At 55.7% G+C, this 19962-nt stretch overlaps 1 protein-coding gene across 2 annotated transcripts in view; it reads right to left on the bottom strand.

Moving 5' to 3' along the window:
* CASTOR2 (cytosolic arginine sensor for mTORC1 subunit 2) overlaps nucleotides 1–19962 on the bottom strand; it is a 55637-nt gene that overhangs the window by 3861 nt on the left and 31814 nt on the right. The window contains exons 2-8 of one of the 2 annotated variants that reach the window (XM_024125141.3): nucleotides 15643–15713; nucleotides 12719–12797; nucleotides 5641–5834; nucleotides 4816–4948; nucleotides 4144–4267; nucleotides 3328–3438; nucleotides 2805–2887 (exon numbers count right to left, since the gene is read on the bottom strand). In XM_024125141.3, the coding sequence (XP_023980909.1) occupies nucleotides 2805–2887; nucleotides 3328–3438; nucleotides 4144–4267; nucleotides 4816–4948; nucleotides 5641–5834; nucleotides 12719–12797; nucleotides 15643–15660 (742 nt within the window). In that variant the 5' untranslated portion in view covers nucleotides 15661–15713. The remainder of the gene's footprint in view (nucleotides 1–2804; nucleotides 2888–3327; nucleotides 3439–4143; nucleotides 4268–4815; nucleotides 4949–5640; nucleotides 5835–12718; nucleotides 12798–15642; nucleotides 15714–19962) is intronic. The other variant, XM_024125135.3, reaches the window with a different exon arrangement.

Genomic DNA, 19962 nt, shown 5'->3' with positions numbered 1-19962 from the left:
GATGGTAAGACGATTCAAGTTTCTTCTACTATCCCACCTCGATTCTCCCTTCAACCTGACTTTCTTTTTTCTGTAATATTATTATACTGAGTGTATTTTGGTAAACTTGAACCAAAGCTGGGGATAAAAAGATAAGCTGATACGCATCACTGATTATTAGAGAAATGCAAATAAAACTCCAATGAGGTACCACCTCACACAGGTCAGAATGGCCATCACTAAAAAAATCTACAAATAACAAATGCTGGAGAGGGTGTGGAGAAAAGGGAACCCTCCCACACGGTCGGTGCAGCCACTATGAAAAAGAGTACGGAGGTTCCTCAAAAAACTAAAAATACATTTGCCATATGATCCAGCAATCCCACTCCTGGGCTTATATCCAGACAAAACTCTTAATTCAAAAAGATACATGCACCCCATGTTCGCAGCAGCACGATTCACAATAGCCAAGACATGGAAACAACTAAATGTCCACTGACAGATGAATGGATAAAGAAGATGTGGTACGTATATACACAATGGACTGCTACTCAGCCATAAAAAAGAATGAGATAACGCCATCTGCAGCAACATGGATGGATCTAGAGATGATCATACTAAGCGAAGTAAGTCAGACAGAGAAAGACAAACACCATGTGATATCACTTACATGTGGAATCTAAAATATGACACAAATGAACCTATCTACGAAACAGAAACAGACTCTCAGACAGAGATCAGACTTGTGGTTGCCGAGGGGGAGGGGGCTGGAGTGGGAGGTTGGGGTTAGCAGACGCAAACTATTACATATAGGATGGATAAACAACAAGGCCCTACTGTATGGCACAGGGAACTATATTCAATATCCTGTAATAAACTAAAATGGAAAAGAATATGAAAAAGAATACATATATATGTATATATAACTGAATCACTTTGCTGTATAGCAGAAATTAACATAACATTGTAAATCAACTCTACTTCAGTAAAAAAAAAAAAAAAAAAAAAAAAAAAGATAAACTGATATGCACAACTTCCTGCTTCTATATATATGTATATATAACTGAATCACTTTGCTGTATAGCAGAAATTAACATAACATTGTAAATCAACTCTACTTCAGTAAAAAAAAAAAAAAAAAAAAAAAAAAAAGATAAACTGATATGCACAACTTCCTGCTTCTCATCTGAGTCTCCAGTGACGCCTGCCCCTTTGCCTGTGATGACCTGGTGAGGCTCTTTTCCACTGTTTCTACCATGGAGAGGCACTGCTGCGTCACACCCACCTCTGCTGGTGCCGCCCTCTCCTCCCCGTCAGCCAGGTTAACATCCACCGGTCACCTCTGGGGCCACCTCGTCTGGGAAGCCTTCCCTTCCTCAACCCTCTCCAAGCCTTACATGTCCTTACATGTGATAGTGACAGCAACTGCTGCTTGCTGAGCACTCGGTGTAACTGACACGTCATGGAGGGCTTCGCACCACCCTGAAGCAGGATCTACCATCACCCTTGTTTTACAGACTAGGAAACTGAGGCTCAGAGGTTAAGCAACCTGCCCAAGGTCACCCTGGTTTCCTTCAGCCTCCTTCACTGGCGAACTTGCCTCTAGGCTACTGGGTCTCCACATCCCCACGGCCCCAAACTGGGCAGCAAATGTGGGTGGGAGAAATGCTGGGGTCTGTGGAGAAGGTGGCCCCGAGAGACAGGCTGGAGCCCAGGGTTGGACCAGGAGCCTTCGGTGTACATTTCCTAGCACTGCAGAAAGCAGCCCGCTGTCCTGCCCCCGGGATGGCTCTGGCTTTGGCCCTGATGTGAGCAAAGTTAGGGGGTGCTGTCCGGTCCTGCTAGTTGCTGTCCCTCTGCGGCCTTGTCCAGAGAAAGCCACAGGCAGGCGGCAGAACCTGGTTCCCTCTCCGACCTGTGGCCCTCAGGTCAAAATGCCCTGCCACCTTCATGTCCCGTCCCAGAAGCAGAGCCCCCTGGGCTGACCCCACGGCCCCTGGAGCAGTCTTTGAGCTTTATCTGGAACATTCTGCACTCTGTCTACGGGAAATCAGGATTTACTGATCCCATCAGGGCCAGCTAAGGGGCGCTCCCCGAAACAAACGTGATTTACCAAGAGCCTCTTCTGGGTTCCAGGTCTTGGGTCTGACAAGTCTAGCCCAAAGAAATCATGTCTCATCAAGACAATGGGGCTCATCACAATGGCTGCTCAAGGCAATGCAGTCATCACAATGGGGCCAGCAGCCTACACCCAGCGCCGGGAGAATCGGTACCGTGTGGCCCTTCTAACCGAGGGGACTGAGACCCGTGGCCCCTCGGAATACGCTGATGGGAAAAACTATCTACCAAAGACAGTCTGGACGATTGTGGAAACTGAAGCTAGACTGAGTCTTGGGGGATTCCTGTGAATTTTCTCCTGGGGGATGAGGTCACTGTGATTACATAGGGACGAGGGTGAGGGGCTGGGATGTCTGAGTTTTACTGTGAGCTGTTCGGCAATTGTGTTAAAAAAGAAACTCATTAAAAATGACAACAGTCATTCCCTGTCAACAGTGGGACTAAGAAGAGATTTTTTTTTTTTCCTTTTCTATTTTTATCATGTTCCCAATATTCTAATAATAAGCAGGTTTTAATTTTTCAGTGGGGAGGGGATGGAGAAGAGTGCTTTGGTTGAAGCTGCTCTTCCATCCTCCGAGGCCAGTGCCTCCTGTCACTCACTGGTCAAGGGACCGGCATGGGCTGTGGGGACCTCAGTCTCCCCATCTATACCAGGGGTACAGATGCACGGCTCTCGGCAATGCCGGCCCCAGCCCCCCAGGGCTCACCAAATCCTAGGGGCTGTCCTCCAATCCGCACCATCTTCCAGAGCTCTCCAGATGCACTCGTGAACAACAAGTTACTGGGAAACCTTGAAAGGGAGCGAGCGATGTTAATCCCCAGGTAGGAACGCTGCTCCGTCAGCCAGCCCTCCCTGGAGCACTCCCTGTCCTTGGGCACTGACGTAGGGCCAGAGCAAGGGGGGTGTCTGGCCTGAGCTCAGGGGCCCCAAGGACTCTCCCAAGCCCTCAGCGCACTCGCTCGGCACCTTCCGCGTCTGGGGTTGGGTAGGGGGAGAAGGAAGGCAAAGCGGGGACTGGGCTTTGGAACAACTGCCCCCTTTGCTCAGGCTGGTCAGGGTACCCCTCCCCAGCTCCAGACGGGGGTCGGGGGGGGCGAGGGACAAACAGCACGGGATGGCGCTGGATGACCCGGGGCCACTCCCCTGCAATGAAGGGCTGGGGTAGGGACTTCCTGGGACCACGTGGGTGATGAGCCCATCACAAGCCCCCAGGCCGGGCCCCGGCTCACCTCTGCTGGGTCTGCACGTCCATCACCAGGGAGACGTAGCCCTCGATGAGGGAGAAGGAGAAGAAGCGGATGTGGCCGCAGTCGTCGCCGGCCGCCAAGGGGTCCTTCGCTCTGGGGGCGGGGCAGCCGGTGAGGGGTGGAGTGGGGCCCCCAGGCCCCCCTGCCCCGCCCATCAGTCTGGGGGTGCTGGGAAGAGCACGGGCCAAGTCCTGGCTCTGCTCCTGCCTTGCTGGCGGACCCTGAGGCACCACCTGCATCGGTCTCTGCATCCGTGAGGTGTGGCTGCTTCCACGGCAGTCGCAGAGATGAGCGCCGCGCCGCACGTTTCTGGAGACCCATCCCGCCCTCGGCACAGGCTACACTTGCCCCTTCCTGGGGTGGCCTCTCTGTCCCTGTGATGGCCCACACCTCAGGGCACAGTCTATGGTCACTGTCAGCTCACTGGCCCCTGGCCCCGCTCCACGGGTGTTGGCCAAAACTTACAATCTGCCCTGAGGAAAAATGCAAAGCTGTCGTCCACCAAATGAAAAATCCTGAGGTCCCAGCTCTTCAAATGACTGGGCTTGCCCTAGGAGCTCAGGTGACCGTGGGGCGTTTATCATATCCACATGTGGGCCTAGGGCTTCACCAAGTTTTGGGTTCCCAAGGAACGCCATTCTCCCCTCTTAGAATGGGGATCTGGGGTACGGCCACGCCTCGCTTCTCAAACGAGCTCCCAGGGCAGGTCTGCGCCTCCCCCCTCAGACTGGGGCTGCTAGACAGAGCCGTGTCTCCCCTTGGCCACCCGGCAGCCCCTCACACCCGAGGAGGCCCTACCCGTTGGAGTAGAACATGACGTCCATGAGGAGTGTGGCAACAGCGGGCAGTGTGTCAGGGTCCAGGCTGGTGACACAGAACCTGTTGCTCGGGCTGGACAGTGGGTGGATGACGGGCCTCTGGACTGTGAGAGCACAAAGACAAGGGGCGCTGAGGCCAGGAGGAGAGGAGCATCGTGGGGCAGGAGAGGGCCCAGGAAGAGGGGTGGGGTCAGCCGGCAGCTGCTCTGGGGAGGCCGGCTGCAGGCCCTGCAAGACCTGGCCCCTGTCGCTTCTCCAGCCTCCAGCACCCCCTACAGCTCTCCTGATCCTCCAGGCCCACCCCCAGGCCCCCGGGCCTCTGCACATGCCACGCCGCCTGCCTGGAACGCCCTTCCCAGCCTTCACCACCTGGCTTAGCTCCTACTTGTGCTCCAAGCTTCAGCTTGAGAGTCACTGCCTCTGGGAGGCCTGCCCTGATAGCCTGGACTGGGTCAGAAGTGGCCTCTGGCCATTGCTGGCTGCATCCACATCCACTGCCCTGGCTAGACCTTGGGAACAGAGCCTGATCAGGACTGTTGTACCGTGTTATGCCTGGCCCTCAACCGATGCTCTGAGAATGGGGCTGCCCTGGGGCAGGACTTGGTAATTTCTTGAGGTCTCTCTGCACAACCCTCCCCCTCCCCCAACTCACCCATCTTGGGCTTCACGAAGCCGTTGGTGATGCCGAGGTTCTCGGCTGCCACTGTCTCGCCATTGACGACCCGCAGGATGGTGAACTCTGATGACAAGGTGTGGGTAACGAAGGGCAGGTCCCGCTCGCGCACCTGGGGACGGGGAGTCAGAGAGTGAGTGTACCGTGGTCCCCGGATGGAGCGGGCCTGGGGTCGCCAGCCCCTTCACTCTGAGATTCTGTCCCCAGAATGAGCTTCCCCTGTCCTCGCCTCCCGCTGTCCTGGCTGGGGACGGGAGCCTGGGACCAGGGGCACATGCCTCCCCAGGGGCAGCAGGGAGGATGCAGAGGGGAGAGGACACCGCGCCGAGGGCCAGGAGGTGCAGGTCCACTCCCCCACTCCCTCTTGTGTGTGGCGCCCACACCTGTCCCTGGCCTGGGAGGACTCTCCAGGGTGGCCACGCCCTATGGGAGAAGAGCATGAATAACACCGTAGCCAGGAAATGCCGCTGGCTCCATGACCAGACACACTTGCCACCCCAGGGGCGGGGTATGGGATTGGGGGAGCCAGACATCCAGCTAGGAGGGCATCCCACCCACACACGCCCCCAGCCCTCACTTCCTGGCCTCCAGCTTAAACCCAGCATGGTCCACACAAAGGGCAGGCGGTGGGTGGGGCTAGAGCCCAGCCAGGGCCATGCTGACACTGGACTGAGGACCCTAAGGTACCCTTGACCTCTCTCTGAGCTGATCACGAAATGGGTTGGGCGGGGAGAGGCACAAACTTTACAGACCACATCCGAGGGGGTGTGCATGTTGCCTGGGCGCGGGCTGCAGCTTGCTCACCAGGATGAAGTCCGTCTGGTAGGTGGACAGCATGAACACGGAGATGTTCTGATCGGCCAGTGGGGCGATGACCGACTTGGCGATCTTGGTCACACCGATGGGCTGGGAGCTGGAGAAGCTGCCACCACCCGACACCACGTTGAGGGCCAGCCAGGTGGCGTCGGCCACACTCAGGTGTTCCGAGGAGGGCAGCTCTGGAGGGGGACACAGAAGGCCGGCTTATGCCTGATGGGCCCCAGCTGTGTGACCTCGGCCAGCCCGCCCTCTGGGCCTCGGCGCCCTCATCTGTCAAAGGAGGACGGGATCGTCCTTCAAGTTCCCATCCCGGGAGGACCAAGCAGGGAAGGCTCTCAGAGGACTCTGGATGTGCCGGGCAGCTCAGCGGGCAGGGACCATGGGAACAAGGGGTTTAGCTGTGCTGGGCCTCAGTTTCCCCAGCTCTGAAGCGATGAGTACTCAGCAGTAACAACTTTGTTATTTCTGGTTCTCACTACCTTTCTGGGTACCAGGTGCTGCCGTCACCACCTTATACCGGTGGACCGGGTCCCTTGGTTTTCAAACTGGGTTCCCAGGAACCTCCCAGGGGCTGGGGGGTAGAGGGGAGGCCAGGAGAAGACAGGGTGGGGGGCCTGGGATTCTTCTCCCTGCTTCAATTAGACCTGTACTTCAGGCTCCTCTGGAAGCACATTCAGCTCCAGAAGGCCTCCTGAGGTTGCCACCTTCCAGTGGGCAGTGACTGTCACCCAAGTCCCTCCTGAGAGCCTGGGGATCCTGGGGGCGGGGGCACCGGCAGGGGCAGGGTGGGGGAGGTTCAGAGCGGCAGTGATCGCCCAGTCTCCTTGACTAGCTCGCAAAGACCATCCTTCCAGGCCGTCCTGCAGAAAGAGTACCCAGGGGAGGCTGTGCACGGGACATGGCACACACATGTGCACGGCTGCATGGACAGGCAGCCACAGAACGGAACACAGGTTGCACATGGAACCCTCCACGCGTCACAGTCGCCTGCTCAAACTCACCCCGTACCAGGACTGTTATTTCACCCTGTACAGGTGACAAACCAGAGCTCTGAGGGGCTGGTGACTTACCCAAGATCACTGAGACAGGGAATAAGAGAGCCAGGCTTCAAACCCAGATCTGACGTATAAACAGACCCTCATGCTCTATGCTGGGCTCCACGTGGGAAGAAGGGCCAGGTCCCCAACAAGGGGGGGCGCTAAGAAGTGGGGCCCGGACACTGGTGAGTTAAGGGGGCGGTGACGATCATGCTGCTGCCCGAGGGAAGCTGGGCTGGGCTGTGCTGGCCTCAGCAAGATGGCTCCGGAAGCCTCACCCAGGCTCCTACCTGCCCAGCTAAGGTCGTCATGGCAACCACAGCCTACGGAGCCCATTGGCCCCGCTGGCTGAGAGGGGCCAGTCCTCCGCCAGGCTGGCTGGAGAGGTAGGCTGCTTCCCAGAGAAGAGAAGGGGTTTGGAGGGGGGGGGGAGCAGGAGGAAAGCCTGATCTCAGGCTTCCACATCTAGTCTCTCCACCTGTCATCTGAGGTGTCAGAAGAGAGACTTCTCAGCCCCAGGACCGCCAGAGGAAACACGCTCCCTAGAACTGAGTGTCCCAGTTCAATTCTGAAATTCTAAGGGGTCTGGAACTGGCCACGGAGGGGATTTCCCGGGGGCAGAGCGTTGTGAGCCCCCAACCCTGCCATCTTAAGCAAAGACAGCCCCAGGAGCCACCGAGGGCCAGGGTGCCTTGCCGGTCCGTCATCTGAAGCACCATTTTAACATACTAATAAATAAAATATTAATAAATATACTTAATAAAAATTTTTAATTTCACTTTTCGTTAGGGCAGGACCCCAAAAGCCTTCTCAGGAAAATTCTGGAGGGGTCCTTTCCATCACCGCATGCTAACACATCAGGACCACGTCAGCTTTTGTGAACCTGCCTCTGCCTGCCTGTTCCAAGCTCCTCACAACTCAAAACTGCCCAGTGGCTTTCCACGTTCTCTGGAGTAAAAGCCAAAGCCCTCGTGACGCTGGGAACCGACACCGTCCCAGAGGGCTTTCTGGGATGACAGACATGGTCTACACCTACGCTGTCCAAAGCCACTTACCCCATGTGGCTACGGAGCGCGTGAAATGTGGTCAGTGCTACAGAAGAAATACAATTTTAAGTTGTATTTAATTTGGTTCCTTTAAGTTCCCATGGCCGCGTGGGGTGGGCGGCTGGTTCAGGTCTACAACTGGCCTCACTAGCATGCCAGCGCCCTGGGGCGGTTGTCTCCATCGGCTGTTCTCAGCGCCTGGCACACGGAGGCTCCAAAAGAATGGATGAGGAGGGACGTGGCGGCTGTGCCTGCCCCTCTGCTCTGCCCAGACCCCTCCTCCCGCCCATCGACCTCCTCTGCTCCGCCCCCCCCCCGCCCCGCAGCTCAGCCTCTGTGGTCAGGGCTTGGTCACACTGCCAGACCCCAGGTGGAGGGTGACCTTCGACATCATCCCACGCTCCTATACCCGACTTCCCAGGATCAGGCGGAGGGCCCCGGGGGAGCCAGTGTCACCCCCAGACGCTGCCAACTTCTCTGAATTCTCCCTCCCCCCGCCCATCGACCTCCTCTGCCCCGCCCCCCCCCCCCCCCCCCCCCCGCAGCTCAGTCTCTGTGGTCAGGGCTTGGTCACACTGCCAGACCCCAGGTGGAGGGTGACCTTCGACATCATCCCACGCTCCTATACCCGACTTCCCAGGATCAGGCGGAGGGCCCCGGGGGAGCCAGTGTCACCCCCAGACGCTGCCAACTTCTCTGAATTCTTAGTCCGGCAGTGCAGAACGCTGTCCATTTGCTTACAGACCTGGCTCAGAAGTCAGTCCCTGCCCCATTTCACAGAATAGGAAACTGAGGCCCAGAGAGGGAAGCTGACTGGCCCAAGGTCACGGTGCAGTAAATGGGGAGGGCACCTCATTCTGGCACCGTGGCACGTCTGTCCAGACCCGCCCCGCCACCAGCCCGTGGTGGGGTGTCGCGAAAACCCCTCTTGCAGGGATTAGCTTCAGGACTGTAAAGTTGGGGGGGGTGGGTCCGAGCAGCTGAGGTTCCAATGTCCCAATTCTGACACCGTGGTTCCACTGGCCCTGTAAGGCCTTCACCTGACAGGTGGAGCCTCTGCTGCCCCAGCCTCAGGCCTGCCTCTGTCTCCCGCCTGAGTTCCACAATCCAGTGGGGCCTGATCTTTAGCAGTGGGGTCCTCGGCGAGCACGTGAGGGTGGTGGCAAAGAACACAGGCTTGGGGCTCAGACAGTGACAAACTCTAACCCTGGCTGCGTCCTCTGCAGCGGAGGCTGCTGCTGATACAATGGGGGAGGCCATTCCCTCCAAGTCCGCAAAGCGCTGTGGTATGTGCATTTTTAGGGGGTGCTAGGGTAACCAAGGCTCTGCTCCGAGGAGTGTCTCAGCGGGTTTGGACAGGCCCCGCGGAGAAGCCCAGGCCTGAGGCCGACTGGAAATGAGGGCAGAAGTGGGCGGGTGGGGGATGGCGGGGCAGCCTGCAGGCGGCCACCGCCCAGAGGATTTCAGCTTAATCCAAATGACGCTCAGAGTTTGGGCGGCCGGTGAGCGGGGGTGGGTCTGCCTGCTGGTCCCGGCTCTCAGTCCTGGCTGTAACCCACTGAGGTGCTTCAAGCAGCAGGCCTGGACTGAGAGGGAGGTCAGCCCTGGGTCAGTGGTCACCTCTCTGAAGCTTCCAGAAGGGTGAGCTTTGTCGGAGCAGCAAAGCAGCTGGAGACCACAGTGCTCGCTGCTTCTGGCCCCAGGGACCCCAAATGCTGCCCTGGCACTCCGGGGGCGAGGGAAGACCTGCCTGGTCCCATCGTCACCCAGGCCGAGCCTCAGGGTGCCCGAGGTGCCGCTGCGGGGCTGGGGCTGGGCCGCCAGGAGCTGCCAGGAGGGAGCCAGCTTGCTCTTCCCTAGAGGAAAGGTAGACACATCCCAAGACTGAAAGGGGTTATTAATACTGTCACCGCCCGTCATCCAAGACCCTAAAGATAGCCTATCAGAGCTGAGGACGCCCCCGGCGGACCGCTGAGGACGCTCTCGCCACCTCCCAGAAAGCAAGTCGGCAGCTCTGTTGCTGGGAACCCACCCCACCTCCCCGGGAGTCCCCCGTTTCCGGCTGCAGGACCTGCGGTTCCCTGTGCTAAGTGGTCACGTCCTCTGCACGGGGTTTGTCAGGCTTCTCCCACCCTGCCTGCAGCAGGGTCAGGAGTCCTGGGGTCAGGTGGCCGGGTTGCATCCTGGCTGTGTGACTCTGGGCGAAATCACCGCCTCTTGGTTTCCTAGTTTTCAAACGTTGGGCTGATGAAATCAGGACAGACTCCAGAAGATGCCTGGAGGATTAAATGGGATAATCCTCATCAAGCGTGTAGCTAAGTGCCTGGCGGCCGAGGGCTTGCCAAGTGCCAGAGCCTCTCTGTTATAACGCTGCAGCTGGGAGTTTTGCTGGTTTCTGGATAGAAGTTGGGGAAAAATGTATCAAGAGTTTAAAAACGTACAATTTCACTGTAAAGGAGTAGTTACACATGGGACAAAGAAAGAGTTATGGGTATGAACGTTCAACCCGAAAGGATTTAAGACGAAGACCTGGGAGCTACCAAAAAGTCAACGCCAGGGCCAGGTAGACGAACCACCGTTCATCTGCGACAGGATACTATGCATCTGTTTAAAAAACAGGTTTTCCAGCTATGACACACATTTTCCAATCATGAAGGAAATCAGAATATAAAATTTATGGTAGGTATTGATTATGCAATTAATGTCTCATTCTGTAGGTGTGGTAAGTAGGAGAGGGCTTTTATTCTTAGCTGATACAGGCTCAGGTATTCAGGGTGAGCTGTCCTGAGGTCTTAGTTTCAAGTGGTCCATTAAATAATAAATGTACGTGTGCACTGTTTATGGACAAGAAGTGCAAACAGTCGTCCTCAAAGGTGACCAGCGGCAAGTCCAGTTTCAGGTGGAGGGAACCGGGGTGTTAATTGTAGGCTCTCAACGGTCGTGCAAGTCTGAAAACTGTCAAAATATAAAGAGTATCGGGAAAACACACTTTTGAAGGCTATCTGATATTGGGAAATTATACTGAGTGGAATGAAAAGATAAGAAGCATATACACCACAGGTCAACACTGCGAAATATCCACACCTGGGGGTACAGAATGTGGAGACCTCGTGGGAAGGGCTTTGCCATGAGGCAGCCCTGGAGAGGTCGAGGGAAGGGGGTGGGCGGGCCGGAGCTGGGGTGTCGTGGGAATGATGCGGGGGACCCTCCAGGGAAGCAGCCCGCCCTGCAGCAGGCACTCCATTCTCAAGGCCCACCCCTCCTCCCATCCTGGGAGATGTAATCTCAGCTCCAGGCTGAGCTGCCAGGCTGTGATTTTACACAATGCGGGAGACGCTCCAAAGGCAGGTGTGCACCATCCCCCATCAATGCTCACCAGGAGGGAGGGTCGGCTTCAGGGGACAGTAAGAACTGGCCCCGACCGGGATCTGGGATCCGAGCTCCTTCACTGACCTGGACCTCGTGCAGAGGGGACCCCTGCTGGGGGTATTGCTGGGAGATGCGGGGAGTGCTGATGGGCACTGCACTGTCTGCCCTTCACTGACCTGGACCTCGTGCAGAGGGGACCCCTGCTGGGGGTATTGCTGAATTGGTAAATTAGGAGCTCAGAGCTAGGCGGGAGATGCGGGGAGTGCTGATGGGCACTGCACTGCCTGCCTTGGTGGACATGCAAAGCGGAGGTGGCACCTGACTCCCTGATGCATGTCGTACGGCCACACGCACACCTTACAGAACTGGGAGGGAGGGAAGGAGGTGATCCTTGTGTTAGGGATGAGGCCACGGAGGCCCCAGGTCAGTGAGCAACTTGCCCAGAAGGTAGCAGAGGCTGGATAGAACCTGGGTCTTCCCCTCTCAGCCCTGGGTGAGGCCAGGAGTTACTTCTCGACATCCCCCTCCCTCCATCTTTCGACCAATCACGGCACCAAGCCCCAGGTGTGCTACAGAACACACTGACACACATAAGGGGACTGTGACGGGTGGGGGGCCCCCCGATGTGCACTGGGCCCCTCTAACTGCAAACTTGGGATTCTGCTCACTACCCAGAGGTCAGGGCAGGCGCTGCTGCTCCTATTATTTTGGGTCCCTGGTAACACCTAGCATTGCACAAACTAAGTGCTCATTAAATATGTAAAAGCTCCAAATACACACACGCACCTCCCTTCTGTTGGCCACACAGACACACAGCATCCATTTGCGCCAAGAACCTTTAAAAGTCCACAACGAACAAGGAGCTGTCTGGTTAATGTCACTGACAATCGCCCCTCCCTCTCAGGAAAGGTCCAGCATCTTACGTACAAGTGAACTGCAGACAGCTGCTGGTTTCTAACCATAAAAGCTTCGCAATGGCCATAACTGCTGGCGAACAATGACCCACGTACCCTGGCTGATGTTAACACTGGCCAAGGGAAGCCCTTGCGTGAGAAGCAACATTTGCAGAGCTGGGAGATGGAGCACCACCCCTCATACAGTGTGACACAGCCAGCATCCCTCCCTGGTCCCACCGGGGCAGCCACGAGACCAGGCTCCCTTTCTGAAGAGGAGTGTCCCGAAGAGAACCCCCCAGGAAGCGAGGTGAGAGGGTAGAACTCAGCATCGCTACCTTTCACTGCAGCCCCCACCCCACCCCAAATCCTGCCCTCTGAGAGCAGACTGCCCTGGGCCTGCCCCCCTTTTCTCAGCTGCTCCTGTCCTTGGTCTGCTGGGAACCACCGCTTCTCAGCAGCACTTTCTCCTTACTTCGGCTGGAACCACGTTGAAAGCATTTCCCGCTTCAAATCCCGCTCTGTCCCTCACAGCGGTTTTCCTCACTTGTAAAACGGGTCTCCACTCTTTACCCTTCAGGCAACTGGAGCGATCCCAGGAGGTGCCATGTCTCTGCTGGGCTCCAGTTAACAGTAGGAGTGGCGGAGCGGGAACAGGAGTCTTACTTTGTATGGTTTTCCCCTGTAGCTCCACAGTATAAGTGCAAGAGATACTTACTACTTAAATACACGTACAGTTTTTTCTCTGGTAACAACGGATATCCAAGCAGCCGGACGTGATGACCAGGAGTCACGGCCTGGAAGCGAGACCCTGACTCAGAAGTCACAGAGCGGCTGGGCCCCTCCTGGGCTAATAATTTAAACCTGCTTCCCCACGTCCTACCTGCCCCGCACTAAAGAGTAAGCCGATGACCGCTTTGTCACCGGCTCCGTTCCAGCCACTCAGAAAGGTTCAGGGAGAGGCAGATCGAGACTTCGCCTCCATTGTTTATGGTTCCGGGTCTGTAACCTCAGGGTCTGTAAGTCCCTTAGCAGCTGAGGCTCGGTCCTTACACCTCCTGGTCTGCCCTGCCTTACCCTGTCCGGGGCCCGGCCCATGGAAACATGCATAAATGACATCAGTGGTGAGGCCCTGGGCAGGCTACACATCACATGTCTGTGCTTCAGCTTCTTCATCTATAAAGTGAGGACCGTAAGAGTCGTTTCCAGTGTTCAGCACAGTGTCTGCAGACAGAAGCACCGGCAGGGCTGGTAAAATGTGTTCATCTATGTTGACTGGCGGAGGGGTGGGCGTGGAGGTCCAAGACTCAGCTCTGGTCCTGCTTCCTATATCGAGGGCCTCTCCTGTGGGGTCTCCTGCACGGCGGGGCGTCCTCTGTGACTCGCTCTCGCAGCATCCACACCCTCCTTGCACGGCACCCACCGCAATGGCAGCTCCACAATTAATGGTGTAATTAGCTGGCAGGCCCTGAGGCTCACAGGGTCGGAGGTGGGGTCTCTCATTCCGGCTGTATCTCCAGGGCTCAGCGAGATGCCGGCATGTAGCAGGTGCTCAGTAAATGATGCCCCCCCGCGCCCCCCCGCCGGGGCTGGCTCAGAATAACCCGACACTCAGCTCAGCCAAAGGACGGCTCCCAGGTTACTGACAATTCCTGCAAACACAGCCTTCCAGGACCAGCAAAACTGGCTCCCCAGGTCCCGTAACCTCCCGCTCTCCCTGCTCAAGGAGTTTTCTTACCTGCTGCCTTCAGAGGGAGAGAGTTAGTCAGAGATACTGGTCTGGGGAGGTGGATTAGATAGAATATCCCTTCCCAGAGAATAGACAGTCTGGGGGTGTTCCTTCTACATCTGAGGGACCCTGATTCTCAGCAGTTCTGTGTAAAGGCCTGAATGCCCATGAGAAAATAAACATGTGCTTGGGTTGCCTGAGCAGACATTCTTCATGTGAGTTGCGGCGAAGGCAAAATTCCGGTCTGCGGTTCCTGTGCTCAGGAAATGTCTGATGGGGACTTCCCTGGTGGCGCAGTGGCTAAGACTCCACGCTCCCAATGGTCAGGGCACTAGATCCCACATGCGTACGGCAACTAACAGTTGGCATGCCACAACTAAGGAGCCCTCAAGCCACAACTGAGGAGCCCGCCTGCTGCAACTAAGGAGCCCCCCCCCGCTGCAACCAAGACCTGGAGCAACTGAATAAATAAATATTAAAAAAAAAAGAAAAGAAAATGTCTGATGAATGAATGAATGAATGAATGAGTGACTGACTGACGACACGGGTGTCTTTGGCAAAGGGGCAGGGCCTCCAGTGGGGTCTGCCCCATTCCTGCTCTGGCCATACAGCCGCCCCCCCTTGGAGGCATGGGGGCCCGTGGGATGTGGGGCGCCGAGCCCAGCCCCCCGTACTGACTTGGTGCCCTAGACCACGTGCGTGTGAGGACAACAGGGCATAGCTGGGAAGCCGCTTCCTGGGGCTTCACTTTCTCACCAGTAAAGAGGGTCAATGCGCATTGAGAACCAAAAAATAGTCAACTACTGACTCCACAAAGCCATTTCTCAGACTCCGTTTTGGGAATCAACCTGCATAAGAATACATGTTACGCACTGACAGAGTTTATAAATTTCTCATTGGAAGACGATGAAAACATCTTCAACTCCAACCACAGGGGCCTGGGCAAGGAACCAGGGCTGCTGTTGAAAGGCTGTCATATCACAGCATATTCTGTTGTTATGTTAAGTGAAAACATTTCTATAAATTAAACAGACCGCCTGAGAAAAGTTGGAAAGAAAACCACGAAAAAGTGACCAGTAGTTGTTTTGTGGGTAGGGCTAGGGTTTTAAAAACTGTTGGATTTGTTGCCCTCTCTACATGTTTGGAAGACTCTAACTTAGCAGTTCCGAATGACCACCAGCTCTCGGGGGGTCCAGCTCCTTTGCTGGTGAGTCTGGACACACGACTCCCCACCTCTGCTCTCAGTTCCTCATTGATAATCACAGGACAAGCACAACACCTTCTCATCAAGTAATACGTATCGGTCAGCACTCACCACCGATGAATGTTCACTGTTACTTTAGAGCTGGACAAACATAATGAACTTCAATAATAAAACTAAAAGGATGTGGAGGAGGAGGGAACAGGGCTTCTTTCTGGGGTAACGGAAGTGTTCTGGAATTGGATAGTGGTGATGGCTGCACAACCTTGGGAACATCAAAGACCACGGAACTGCTGTACATTTTAAAAATGATGCACTCTCTGGTACGTGAATTCTATCTCAATTTAAAAGATGGTAGGAAGATAAAGGAAAATCATAAAAGGATGGTGACTGGGGCACGGTCCTGTTCGAACAAGGACTGAAGATGTTTTGAAAGCGCCTCCCTCGCGGCAGGAGTCTCAGAGAACATGCCCCCTGCCTTCCCGGTTGCTTTAGCTCCTGGCTGGGGAAGCACAGCCCCCTTTCAGCTGCGGGGGTGGGGGCCTTTCCTGGGAAAAAGTCTCTCGAGCAGAAAGGGAGGGGATCAGCCAGAACACAGGAGAGGAGGAAGCTCTGCCACCAGCACGTGGGGACAGAAATAAGGGGGGGCTGGGAAGCCGGCACTGACTGCCGGCCCCAGTCCAGCCAAGCCCCTGGGGAGAGAAGCACTTACCCAGGAAGCCCTCCTCATCGACAATGATGGTGTAATCTTCCGGGGTCTCGGTCAGACTGAAGAACTTGCACCTGGGTGGACGGACAGACAGACACAGGGTATCGTAAGTCCCGGCAGACCCTGTGGCAGCCGCCTGGCTCACCCCCCCGCCCCCTCTCCCATCGCCGTGTCCCGGTTTACCAGAGTTCTGCCCCAGGCTGCTGGGGGGCTACTTATTTCTCCCTCCACTGCCTCAGTTTTGACTCAGGAGGACTCAGAGAGGCCTAGGGACGCTGATTGTTTCCTCTGCACCCCCCGATCTTTGAGGACCCCTGAGCCGGCCAGCCTCCAGGGTGCCCTACAGGCCCAAGGGCAGCTTTGGCAGGGCTCATGCAGATGAACTGTCTTCCGTGCCCTCCGCTCCCCACACATACGGCCTAATTCGCATCACCCAACCGACAGCCCAGCCTTTAGGGTACTTTTCTCCCTTGCAGGAGAGAGGGGCGTGGCTGTCTGTGCCATTGCGTGGCACGGATCCCTGAACTGCCACACGATGCCTTTGGTAATACTGCTTAGCCTGGGGTGTAAGTTGCTCATTTCCTCCCACAGATGGGACCATCAATTTCCCAAGGCCAGGGAGGGTCTGGCAATCACTCTGTCCGTCTGTATCTCATTCCTGCTGGTCTCAGCCCTGAGCACGCTCTTGGCACCTGGCAGACACGCTGGGCTCCGTGTCCAGACAGCCCTTGGGCTGGGCTTTGAGGCTGTCTCCAGCTGAGGGGCTTACCACCCCCTCAACGCCCGTCTCCCCGTCCCCCATCCAGCTAGACTGGCCCCCAGAACACCCCAGGCACAGCTGTAGGGAGAGACGGCCCGCACAGGCAGCGGTGTGCAGGACACTGTCCACGGTCGTTGATTTATCTGGTGTCGCTGATCTCAAGTATGGGGCTCAGCTCGGGCTCCATGCCCGATGTGTAAAGCCCATCCATCACAGGAAGCCGTGACACAAGGAGGCCCAACGAGCAAGCCTGGCAAGGGCCCGAACAGCACTTCTACGAAGATTAAAATGGGAAAGGAATCCTGAAGTGGATGCAGCGTTGCCGGGGATGGGGGGGCCGGAATGTCCGCGGATCTCTCTCCCCGTGGTTCCCCTCTCCTGGCAGCCATCCTGCCACACTGAAGCCTTATCAACAGAAGCCCCGAAGCACGCTTTTCACTTTATTCTTTAAATTTTCACAAGTAATGAGATCAGCTGGAACTGGTAGGACTGCAAAAGGGGACAGCCGTTTGGAAGATGGTTTGTCAGGTTCCTATAGAGTGAAATATACATGACCACTGGCAGCCCTGCTCCTGGGTATTTAGTCAAGGGAAATGAAAACATACGGCCCCACAAAGGCCGGTATGCAAATGTTTACATATGCATAGGTAAATGTTTACATGTAAACATTTTTTACATTTATGTAAAAAACAGTTTTTTACATAAACATTTATGCAAATGTTTACATGTTTACAGCCTTTATCTGTAATCACCCCAAGTGGAAACAACCCAAACGTCCTCCCTTCAGCAGGAGAAGTGGGTAAACTGTGGCACATCCACACCAGGGAATACTGGTCAGCAATGAAAAGGACTGAATTACTGATTCTTGCAACAATGTGGACGAATCTCAAGAGCATTTTGCTAAGTTACAGCCAGACCCAACAGGAGACGTACTATGTGATGACATTCTGGAAGAGGCTACACTGTAAGGATGGAGAACAGATTCCTGGTTGCCAGGGGTTGGGTTGGGGCTGACATTTGAGGGCCACCGGGGAACTTTTGGGGTGAAGGAGGTGTTTGGTTCTTGACGGTGGTGGGGACAAGATGATATACATTTGTCAAAACCCAAAGAACTGTACCCTAAAAGGGGCAGCTTCTACTGTATATGTGACTTGTACCTCAGTAAACCCGACTTCAAGGAAAACGCTTCGCCAGAGTTGGAAACGAGGTAGCATCCCGCACCACCGCCCCCCCCTGCCCCCACGACACTCTGCTCAACCAGCAGCACCACACTCTTCAATTTCCCTCCAGCTCTTTGGTTTTCAAATTACATCTCTGTCCCTGCCTGTCCCATATCCAATTTGCAACTACTGCCCGGACAGATGAAATCTATAACTGCTGGGCGACGATGGCAAATTATCACTTAGTGAATGGCAACCAGTGGTCTGGCCTAGCTCCTCCTTGGGGACCCGTGTGTGCTAAGGAAGAGCCTCAGAAGCCCCCGCGCACCCCCCCCACCCCCACCAATCACCAGATTGCCACAAGCTGGGAGTCCCTGCTGGGGGAGTGGCCACCCAGTCATCCGAGAGCCCTGAGAAGGCAAACAGATGTGGTACTTGCTCCCTGCACCCTCTCGGTGGTGAGGGATGCTCCAGAAATAGACCATATAAACGACCCTGGAGGGCATAAACACCGGCAGAAGGCAACATCGGCCTCTGCTGCCGATGGGGTACGACTATGCTGTTGATGTGACCCGTCTCCAGGGGCCGAGTGCCAGCTGTTATCTCGGAATGTGCACCTTGGCGTGGGCAGGCCTCCAGGAGGGCGAGTCAGTCGGAGGGACCTGCAGCTACTGCTCTGGTCACCACACTCGGGAGCAGGTCTCCTGCTCTCCTAAGAGTACCCCCCTCAAGTCCTACACACCTCTGAGCTCCCCCCATCTTACCTCCCAAGTCGCTCTGAGATCTGTTTTCCCCTCTCTCCGTCACCCCCTCCATGTGAGCGCTTGCCTGGAAGCCTCCGCTCGCCTCACTCCCCGACTCTTGCCTGTCTCCTTATCTCACGCCCCCAAAGGGGGACAAATATTCTTTCCACTGCCCGGCACCCCCTTCCCTCTTCTTTGGCTGGAGACGTGCCACTCATGCTTCAAGACCCAGTTTAAGCGTCTTCTTTGGGGTGAAACCTTTTCTGATTGGCTCCACCACCTCCTCTCTCTCACTTCCTACCACAGGGGTGGTCCTGTCTGGATGTTAAAGCCACTGTGGACAGCTGGGCTTGGTGGTGCATCACACCTCGAAGGGACAGTTCATTTATCTCACAGTGTATGTGAAAGATGCCCTTAGAGTTGGGTTGTGTACAACCTGTACAACTGCACATGATGGTCCTGAGTGCTTTCCACAGTCTATTACGAATAATACTTGTTTCCCCCAGTGGACCATAAACTCTCACAGGCAGGGACAGTGGGTTCTCTGTACCCACACCTTGTACCTGACACTGGCTGGACAGAGAATCAACACTCAAAGTCTGATGAGCGAAAGAGCGAACTGTGGCCACGTGCCTACCCCCAAAGCCAGAGAAGCCCCAATCGGAGCAACCACTGCTTGCCCTTGTGCGGCACTGCCTTGACTTGCCCCCTCTCTGAGGGGCGCTCAAGTCTCCAGTCCCAAGTCCACGCTCTCTAATGAGCCGTGGCTAGATCAACACCCCAGATGCCAGGCCCCAGTGTTTGTGGCCTCTCTGTACTTTGTCTACAAGGAGCTGGAGAGAGGACCAAAACCCAGCAATAACCCAGCCGGCTGCTGAGTGCTGTTAGGAAACCCGGGGAGGAGGAGAAGTGTCTGCCCTCTAGACGCCCACATGGTGCTTAGGAACAGGATGAAACAACAGGGTTAGAGAAAGCAGCCTGGGAGAGTGGGAAGAGGACCAAGATCCTGGGGTCAAGAGACCTGGGTTCCAGTCCCAATCTGGCACCTGGGGGTGGTGAACCCTGGGCTGCTTCATTCCTCTGTACAATGAGGGACAGGTTCAAGGTGGACTAGTTTCCATCCAGCTCCAGTTTTGGCAGGGAGGACACAGGCCACATGGAACCCTGTCAGCTCCATAGCAAGGTGGACCTCCAGGGGCCTGGCTGACAAGGCACGGAGAGACGATCCCAGAACCATTGAGTCTGTTTGGAAAATGCTTTTCAAGGACAGGAAGAAATCCCAACTAGCTCTGATCAGAACCCAAGACAGATCTGCTGCCCAGGCAGCTGGGCAGGTGGTACATCACAACTCTGGTGGGGAGGGCTCATTCATTGCACAGTCTGTGAAAGAGTGCCCTTAGAGTTGGGCAGTGCACAACCTGTGCAACTGTGTGTGATGGCTGATCAGCAGGCCCTGCCGGAGCAATCAGATAGATAGGATACAAAACTCTAGAGTCCTGGGCAACGAAGTAGGGAGACTGGGGAACAGCAGCTCTGGGGACAGCCCTGGTTCACTGTGGTTCAGGACATACCCCAAGAGTCATGCTAGTCCGACTTCCCTGGTGGCGCAGTGGTTGAGTCTGCCTGCCAATGCAGGCGACATGGGTTCGATCCCTGCTCT

Source organism: Physeter macrocephalus, chromosome 14 (genome assembly GCF_002837175.3).
Source record: "Physeter macrocephalus isolate SW-GA chromosome 14, ASM283717v5, whole genome shotgun sequence".
NCBI lineage: Eukaryota > Metazoa > Chordata > Mammalia > Artiodactyla > Physeteridae > Physeter > Physeter macrocephalus.
This window is presented reverse-complemented; position numbering and strand designations above follow the sequence as displayed.